This window comes from Citrus sinensis, chromosome 9, assembly GCF_022201045.2.
Source record: "Citrus sinensis cultivar Valencia sweet orange chromosome 9, DVS_A1.0, whole genome shotgun sequence".
In the NCBI taxonomy this organism is placed as follows: Eukaryota; Viridiplantae; Streptophyta; class Magnoliopsida; order Sapindales; family Rutaceae; genus Citrus; species Citrus sinensis.
The window spans coordinates 26,059,066-26,068,260 of record NC_068564.1 but is presented as its reverse complement, the minus strand read 5'-3'; the positions used below and the strand labels follow the sequence as shown (position 1 = coordinate 26,068,260).

Sequence of the window (9,195 nt, the reverse complement as noted above, 5' to 3'; positions counted from 1 at the left end):
CCCCGAACTCTCACCATCGACCTAGAAAGCCCTAACAAGCGGCAATGGCAAATAAGCTCATTCTCCTTCTATCTACTTTCGCTCTCTTCCTCCTCGTTGCCAACTCCTCGATCTACCGCACCACCATTTTCATCGACGAAGAAAACCCCTCCCAGCAGAGCTGCGAGCAGCAGATACAGCAGCAGCAGCAACTCCGCCAGTGCCAGATGCACTTGAGGCAGCAGGTCCGCGACCGGCAGCAGGAAGGGGAGGACGGCCTGTGGGGCAGCAGCCTTGGCGACAATCAACAACAGCAGTATCTTCGACAATGCTGCCAACAACTGCAGCAGCTGGACAACAGATGCCGCTGCCCGGGGCTAGAGCAAGCGTTGAGAAGCCAGCTGCAGCAAGGACAGATACAGGGCGGGATGTTGCGACAAGCTTATGAGTCGGCCAGTCAAATTCCTCGCAAGTGCAACATTTCTCCAAGGCAGGGCTGTGACTTCAGTTCACCTTACTTCTAGATACGTGTTTCTAATAATAATGGCTAGCGTGTGTGCTCTGGTGGTGCCCCCGGGGTGGGGCGGGGGGGTGGGGGGGAGTGCATGATATATGCATGCAAGTTAGTAATAAAATTAAGTTCACTGTTAAAGAGTGACTAGCTTTAGAGTATAATAAATCACGTCGCCGTGTGTCTTTAATTTGCCTGTAGGTGATGAGTAGTGTGTAATTATGTAGACTTAATAGGCTGCAGTGTGGAATCGAAGTCGCTTTATTAAGAAAAGAGTGTTATCTTTGTTAATTTCTTATAGTGTACTTTGTTTTACTCTGGTTTCTACATTTATCACCTGAGCTTGTCCAATTATACCACACTATCATGGCAATGAAAATTAATTAATCTCCTGTTTAGGGAGCTCCATTACAAATGATAATATGTAAAGACTAACATTGAAAAATAGTAATTTATAGAACAGCTGGGGGTGGGCCTTGCGAGGATTCAGTAAATATTGTTTCACCTGCTTAATAAACATAACTTGAACGACCAAAATCTTTTATCTTAATAAGAGGTTCTGGTGGAAGAGACAGTTCTATGTAGTGTTCAATACCGACCGTTACCCCTGCGGATAGTAGTGTGGCAGCGGGCATATTAATTTCTATGCACCTTTTCTTAAAGAAAGAGGAAAAAAAAAATTTACCCTCTTATTTCTAAATTCTTATATCATAGCTTTACTAAAAAGTATGTTAGTTTATCTATTATGGCCCTCCGTACTCATCATTTATCCCAGCCCTCCCAGTTTTATTGTTTGGGTGGTGATATTTTCCACCCATCCCTTTAGAAAAATAGAAAAATAATTATAAAAAAGAAAATTATCTACTGTTCACTATTTTTTTACTGTTTTTTTAAATATATAATTTTTTTTTATTATTTTTCAAAAATGTATAATTTTTTTTGCAGCGCTCCATCTGAAGTTAATATTTTTTTCATTGGTTCACTCTCGTTATAACACTGTTAGAATTTTACTAACATCATAAGGGTAAAATTATTATTTTACAATGACACAGTGGTGCAAAGGTGACAAAAATATAATTTTAAGTGGAGTTTAGAAAAAAAATTAAGAATTGTGTATTTAAAAAAAAACAAAAAAATAAGTGGTCGATGGATAATTTATCTTTTACATTTGAGGGTAAAAAAGTCATTTATATAATATTCCGTTAGTTTTCTTAACGGTCTCCAAATAAAAGTGGAAAAGTAAAAAAAATGTAATTTCAGGTGGATTCCAACAAAAAAAAATTGTGGATTTTTGAAAAAGTTAAAAAAACGGGTGGACGGTGGATAATTTTCCTTATAAAAATTAATACTAGTTTTAAAATTTTAAATAAAGAAGAAACTTGATTAATTAACTAATTAAATTCTCCTTGATTGTTTAAATTTATAACACAAAAAATAAGTGTTTTGGACATCTACAGTAAAATTTTGGAGATCTACAGTAAAGTTCCAAAAGTCTATTAATTTAAAAAATATTAATATATTGATAAATTGATAGTTATTAATTTATTAATTAATAATAAGAAATTTTTTTAAATATATATGCAGTATAATTAGAGAATGTAATGAGTTTGTCAAGAACCTGTATGATAAGATTATGATAAGATTATAGTTATTAATGTAATATTAATTACTAAATTTGAACTTATAGTATTAGAATTTTTTTAATACTTAACAACAATAATAATAATAAAAATTTCTTAAGGGTTAACTTAATTGTTAACTTAAACTTACATAGAGTTATAAATCATAGTTCACAATAATATTAATACATATTTATAAAATCACGATATTTATAATTTTATTCATTAAAATCATGATATCAATTATTTATTTAATAAATTATAAATATAAATCAATTATAGTATTTTTTTAAACTAAGAATTAAATGAATTTAAAAAATTTAATTTCAAGTTATTTGTAAAATCATAAAATTTTAAGTTTACTTTTATTAAAAAATAAAACGTGCTTATTGCAGGCTTTTTTATCGCGTCGTGCTTAGCCCATTTTTAATTATGTTGTGTTTTTAAGGCCCGCATACCTAAAATTCTAAGCCTGGCCCGACCCACATGCGTGCCGTGCCGCGTACTCTGCTGAAACGTGCTCATGTCGTACTGTGCTGTACGAACACCTGTCGTACCACGTGTCATCCGGCCCATTGGCCATCTCTACTTTTAAGTAAGTTGGGACAAAGACAAGATGAGTCAAAAAATGAGATGATGTTTTTAGCTTTGGAGTATTGCTATTGGAAACACCGAGTAAAAAGAAGAATACCCACTTCTATGATACCGATGCACTTACCCTTGGCCATGCAAGTGTCAAGATTTCTCACTTTTTTCTCTTCTTTCTTTTTTGTTCTTTAATCTAGTAAAAATCCTAATAGAAGAAAAAGCTTGATTATTGAAGTGGAAAAGTAAAGAGCTTCCTACATCAGTAGAATCAGTGCGAGAGCTGGCTTATTCATTCAGCATTTGAATGATCTGTTTTGCTTCAGGTATGGAATCTGTGGAGTGATGGTAGAGCCTGGGAACTGAAGGGTCCTATATTGGAAAATGAAGCATCTTATCCAATACTGAAGAGATACATGAACATGGTCCTTCTCTCTGTTGGAGAGAATGCAACAGATAGACCAGCCATGTCAGAACTTGTCTCAATGCATTCAAATGAGGTTGCCAACTTACTTTCTCCCAAACAGCCTGCTTTTTTTATATGTGAGAGTTATGAAATATTCAGTTCTACCCACAAATATGCAGGCTGAAGCTTCTTCAATGAATTGCTTAATCCATCCAGAGATCAAGCTCGATAGCTATTTGAACCCTGCTTTATGTGCTTTAGTTAGGAAAAAAAATCAAATGTTTGATACATTGCTTAGAATCACAGTGTTTTTTTTTTTTTTTTAAAGCTGAGAAACGGAGCTGAATTTCTTTTCTTGTAGACAACAAATGAATGTGTACTACATCACTCTTTATACAATCTTTGGACGTGATGCTTCAGCTAAATCTAATCTTGCAAGTGGTGAATCTGATAGCTTGAACTAACCATTTTATTAGTAGTGTTGTTAACAACTGAGTAACTGACGTTGCTTACACTGATTATTATAAGTTAAGTTTTATTTTTTTAATATTCAAAATAATTTAACATTGTAAATATTTATTATTTTACTGTTGTATGATCAGCAGTGAAGTTTATCTGTAACACTGATGATTATAAGTTAGGATTTTCGACCATTGGATATTGCTATAAATCGCTATCAAAATTTAGTTTAAGAGAATAATTTCTCATCAAAGAAATTTCTCATTTCTTACGTAAGTTTGAAATATCTAGCGATAAAGTCAAGTCGAGTTATGATTTTGGAACCACAAACCATTAGCCTTGAGAAATGGAAGGATACCACGCAGGAAGTCCTGAAGTAATTAAAATAACTCCTTTTTCAACAAGTGAATAATTTTTAACTATTTTACTAAAGTTTTGAAGAGTCTGCAAGACTTCAAAATTCAACACCAGGAGGTCAATTCAATAGACTTGTTCAACACCCCGTTAGGACTGATATTTTAGAAGATGAATATTAATTCTATTTCAATCAATCTCAAAACACTTTGATATTTTTCATCCAGTTTTGAGAATGGAGAACCTTTCTAGCTTCTACATCATCAGTTATTTGACCTCTTTGTTGGCCTTGCAGTTTTCGTTAGCAGCAGACTCAATAACTCCAGCAACATTCATCCGTGATGGTGAGAAGTTGGTTTCACCATCTCAAAGGTTTGAACTAGGCTTCTTCTCTCCTGGTAATTCAAAGAACAGGTACTTGGGAGTATGGTATAAGAAGAGCCCTGACACAGTTGTTTGGGTCGCTAATAGAAATTGCCCAATTCTTGATCCACATGGAATTTTAGCTATTAACAACAATGGGAACCTTGTGCTTCTCAACCAAGCAAATGGCACTATCTGGTCTTCGAACATGTCTAAAGAAGCAAAAAGTCCAGTGGCACAGCTGTTAGATACCGGAAACCTTGTTCTAAGGGAAAATTTTAGCAATAATACTTCTGAAGGTAGCTATCTGTGGCAGAGCTTTGACTTCCCATCAGACACTCTGTTACCGGGCATGAAGGTGGGTTGGGATTTAAAGACTGGTCGGGAACGATATTTAACGTCGTGGAGAACCGCTGATGATCCATCCCCAGGAAAATTCACTTACAGACTTGACATACATGTGTTACCTCAAATTTTTCTTTACAAGGGATCGCTGAAGTTAGCCCGTATTGGACCGTGGAATGGATTTATCTTTGAAGATGGTCCTACATTTATAGACTATCTTTACAAAATAATTTTGGTAGATACGGAAGATGAAATTTATTACAGGTATGAATCCTACAACAATTTAAGCATAATGATGTTAAAAATCAACCCATTAGGCAAGATCCAGCGGCTATTATGGAACGAGGGGAGTTCTGGATGGCAAGTCATGTTCTCAGCCCCCGGTGATGTTTGTCAAAATTATGGGCATTGTGGTGCTAACAGTATTTGCAATGTTGATAATCCACCTAAGTGTGAGTGCTTGAAGGGATTCAAACCCAATTCACAACACAACCAAACATGGGCTACAACATGCGTGAGAAGCCATTTGTCAGATTGCAAAACCGCAAACCAGTTTAAAAGGTTTGATGACATGAAAGTGCCTGACTTGCTAGATGTTTCGCTAAATGAGGGTATGAATCTTGAGGAATGTGGGGCTGAGTGCTTGAATAACTGCACCTGTAGAGCTTATGCCTACTTCAACCTAACCAGAGGAGGCAGTGGCTGTTTAATGTGGTTTGGGGACCTGATTGATATGAGAAAGACACTTGCAAACCTTACCGGACAGTCTATCTACTTACGAGTACCAGCTTCAGAACCAGGTACATTATTGCATTTTTGAAGTTGATATTGCAAAGCTTTCAGCTTCTTTGCTATTGCAAGGCTTCCTTCTAAAAGCTGTGCCTTCCGATTAAATCGAATTACACTTGCCTACTTGTTTCAGGAATTGAATGTTATAAACCACATGAGCCACAATAATACAGAGAGAAACTAAAACAAAGCAGGGGTTATTTGGCTATTTCCCAGTTTTTCCGGCAAAATGAAACTGGGAATTGATAGCAAATATATTTTTGGGTGTAGGAAAGAAGAGGCCACTATGGATAGTGGTACTAGCTGCTCTTCCAGTGGCAATTCTTCCCGCTTTTCTCATATTTTATCGAAGGAAGAAAAAGCTCAAAGAGAAAGGTGACATCCTTTTAAATCACTGTCTTATGTTTTGCGTCCCCATGAGTCTATGAGTGCACATGACAAAACGTATGCTCATATTTTTTATAACCAGCATACAGAAAGAAGAACCGAAGCAAGCCAAGATATGTTATTATTTGAAATAAATATGGGCAATATGAGCAGAGCAAAGGAATTCTGTGAGGGAGATAGCGCTGGAACGGGAAAGAGTAAGGAATCTTGGTTTCTCTTTTTCAGCTTGTCTAGCATATCAGCAGCTACAGATAATTTCTCGGAAGAAAATAAGCTAGGCGAAGGTGGCTTTGGGCCTGTTTATAAGGTAGCATTCTTGTGAACTTTGCTACAATAAACAGAGTATAGAGCGTTATGTTGAAATATGCAATTGGAAACAGGGTAAACTACTTAATGGAGAGGAAGTTGCAGTTAAAAGGCTCTCTAGTAAGTCAGGACAAGGACTAGAAGAGTTTAAAAATGAGATGATGCTGATAGCAAAACTTCAACACAGGAACCTTGTCAGACTCTTCGGCTGCTGTATTGAACAGGGCGAAAAGATTTCGATATATGAGTACATGGCTAACAAAAGCTTGGATTTTTTCATTTTTGGTATTTTTTTTCCATCATTCAAGAAATAAATATTTACAATTTCTCGCTGACTTTTATCTGTACCCATTGTTTTAACCTGTACCATTTCATATTATAAATATTCCTCAAGGTTTGATATTGTAACAGATCCTGCTAGGAAAGATCTATTAGATTGGACAACACGTGTTCGAATCATTGAAGGAGTTGCTCAAGGACTTCTATATCTTCACCAGTATTCAAGATTAAGAGTTATTCACAGAGATCTCAAGGCAAGTAATGTTCTCTTAGATAGTGACATGAATCCAAAAATATCTGATTTTGGCATCGCAAGAACGTTTGGTGGTGATGAGATGCAATCAAATACGAATCGGATAGTTGGAACTTAGTAAGTAAATTTGATTCCTAAGACTATTTAAATCCTCATGCAAATATCATTTGCTTTCATTGTTGAATATTTGATGAAACAATGAATTTCAGTGGTTATATGTCGCCTGAGTACGCTTTGCACGGCCTATTCTCTATCAAATCTGATGTGTTTAGCTTTGGAGTGTTACTGTTGGAAATACTGAGTAGCAAGAAGAATACACGCTTTTATAATACTGATTCCCTTACCCTTCTTGGCCATGTAAGTGAGAATATTTCTCATTTATTTCAGCATATTACAATGAATCTAGCAATAACTGTGAAGGAATAAAGTTTGATTATTGAATTGGAAATGTTAAGAATTTCCTATACGCAGAACTAAAATGATGGCTGACTTATTCATTTAGCATTTTGAATTTTTTTTTTCTACTTCAGGCTTGGAATTTGTGGAAGGATGACAAAGCCTGGAAGTTGATGGATCCGACAATGCAAAATGAAGCACTGTATTCGATGGTGACGAGATACATTAAGGTGGCCCTTTTATGTGTTCAAGAGAATGCAACAGATAGACCAACCATGTTGGAAGTTGTCGCAATGCTAAAAGACGAGATTGTTAATTTGCCTTCCCCACATCAGCCTGCTTTCTCATATGTGCAAATTGTGGAAAGGTCAGTTCTGCTAGCAAATATTAATGCTGAAGCCTCTTTAGGAAACTGCTTAACACTTTCAGTGGTAGATGCTCGATAGCCATATGAGCCTTACTCTATGTTCTCAGTTAGAAAGGAATCAAATGTTTTGATATTTTCCTTAGAACTAGAGTGTTTCTTTGTTAGAACAAGTACAAAATCTGAGAGACATTGAGCTGGACTTTTCTTTTCTTATTAAAAAGAAATGAATTTGTACTACACTATTTATACCATTTGTAATTGTGAAGATTAAGCTATAGCTAATCTTCCAAGTGGCCTAACTAATAGCATGAATTAGGCACTTTATTAACCGTTTGGTTATCAACTCTTTTAATTTACCTTCTCCCAGACAGCTGGCTTTTCTATCTATGAGAATTATAGAAAACTCAGCTATAACTAACTTGTATCATTTACAATTATAGATGTTTGGAGTTAATTTTCTTTGTAAATATTATAAATGATTTTGTGTACAGGTTTTAAGTGTGTTTTCATAATAGGTGTGTAACAGTGTGATAAGGTTTGTATCGTAATTTTTTCATTATCTATTTATTCTCTTTGGTCGTGAAATGACTAAAATATCTCTAAAATACATAAAATATTTAAATTATAATAAAACACACATAATAAAAGCTTAAAGGATTCAAACACGTAAAAATAAAAATGTTAGTGAGACTTAGAGCATAAAATGATAATTTTACCCTGTATAAATATGCATTCTCTGGTACTTTACAATGTTTCTCATGTAAGGGTTTGATATTGTAACAATTCCAAGCAAAAAAGGACTTTTATGTTGGGAAACACAAGTTAGAATCATTAAAGGAAGGGAAATTATCAGTTATATACCCTTAAATGACACCAGTATCAAACGTGCTACAGCACTTTTCAAGTGTATCACTCGTATACCCTAAGTTGACAAAACACTTCTGCCGTCCACCAATCCGTTAACTGCCGTTTGCGAGCGCGGACATCATAAGGGTAATATAGTCTTTTTAAAAAAACGACATGTCATCCCATTTACCTAGTAAAAAACGACATGTCATATGATATATTTTGATAAAAATGACATGTCATCGCATTTATCGGATAATTGTTAATAATTGCTAAAAAAAAAAACTACTTTACAACCGAATTTACTCCTCCAAAATTTAACCTAAATTATTGAAGATCTACTCCTCCAAGCTCAATTTGAATTTTTATGGTATAATATGTATAATTGTAAATAATATGTTGTTAATAATTTTTATGGTATAAGATGAATATTTTTTATGGATAATTGTTAATAATATGTACTATTAATAATTCATATTTTTTTAATAAAAAATGTATTGTTAATAAAAAAAAATTGTGTATTGAAAATTTACATTAATTTTCAAGATAAATTTATTTTTTTACCTCATTTTGAGTTTAAAGGGTAAAATAGTCATTTTGCTCAAATTCTGTTAAGTTCTTAACGGTAGTAAACGGAAAGGTGGACACCAGAACTCTTTTGTCAACTTAGGGTGTACGAGTGATATAAGCGAAAAGTGTTGTAGCACGTTTGATACTGGTGTCATTTAAGGATATATGGCTGATAATTTCCCTTAAAGGAATTGCTCAAGGACTTCTATATTTTCACCACTATCTAAATTAAGAGTTATTCACAAAAATCTCAAGGCATGTAATATTCTCTTATATAGAGAAATAAACCCTAAAATATCACATTTTGGCATGGCAAGAATGCTTGCTAGAGATGAATTGCAATCAAATGTGAAAAGGATAATTGGAACTTAGTGAGTATAT

General features: G+C 34.5%; 2 protein-coding genes across 2 annotated transcripts; both read left to right on the top strand.

Moving 5' to 3' along the window:
• LOC102609855 (2S seed storage albumin protein-like) lies at positions 1-781 on the top strand. The gene has a single exon (XM_006475166.4). The coding sequence runs from the start codon at positions 45-47 to the stop codon at positions 501-503; it is 459 nt and encodes a 152-aa protein (XP_006475229.1). The 5' UTR covers positions 1-44; the 3' UTR covers positions 504-781.
• A 3,213-nt stretch (positions 782-3,994) lies between these two features.
• On the top strand, positions 3,995-7,726 carry LOC102627356 (G-type lectin S-receptor-like serine/threonine-protein kinase At4g27290). Its single transcript, XM_006475143.4, has 7 exons — positions 3,995-5,421; positions 5,681-5,785; positions 5,887-6,104; positions 6,178-6,388; positions 6,515-6,752; positions 6,845-6,992; positions 7,166-7,726. The coding sequence occupies exons 1-7, from the start codon at positions 4,149-4,151 to the stop codon at positions 7,475-7,477; spliced, it is 2,505 nt and encodes an 834-aa protein (XP_006475206.1). The 5' UTR covers positions 3,995-4,148; the 3' UTR covers positions 7,478-7,726.
• Positions 7,727-9,195: the final 1,469 nt, after the last annotated feature.

Bases quoted from the DNA above. Each gene is read 5' to 3' on its own strand.
- LOC102609855 (XM_006475166.4), top strand. From the start codon at position 45: ATGGCAAATAAGCTCATTCTCCTTCTATCTACTTTCGCTCTCTTCCTC.
- LOC102627356 (XM_006475143.4), top strand. From the start codon at position 4,149: ATGGAGAACCTTTCTAGCTTCTACATCATCAGTTATTTGACCTCTTTG. The intron at 6,105-6,177 runs GTAGCATTCTTG...AATTGGAAACAG, and splicing joins GCTTTGGGCCTGTTTATAAG to GGTAAACTACTTAATGGAGA. The intron at 6,389-6,514 runs GTATTTTTTTTC...ATATTGTAACAG, and splicing joins CTTGGATTTTTTCATTTTTG to ATCCTGCTAGGAAAGATCTA.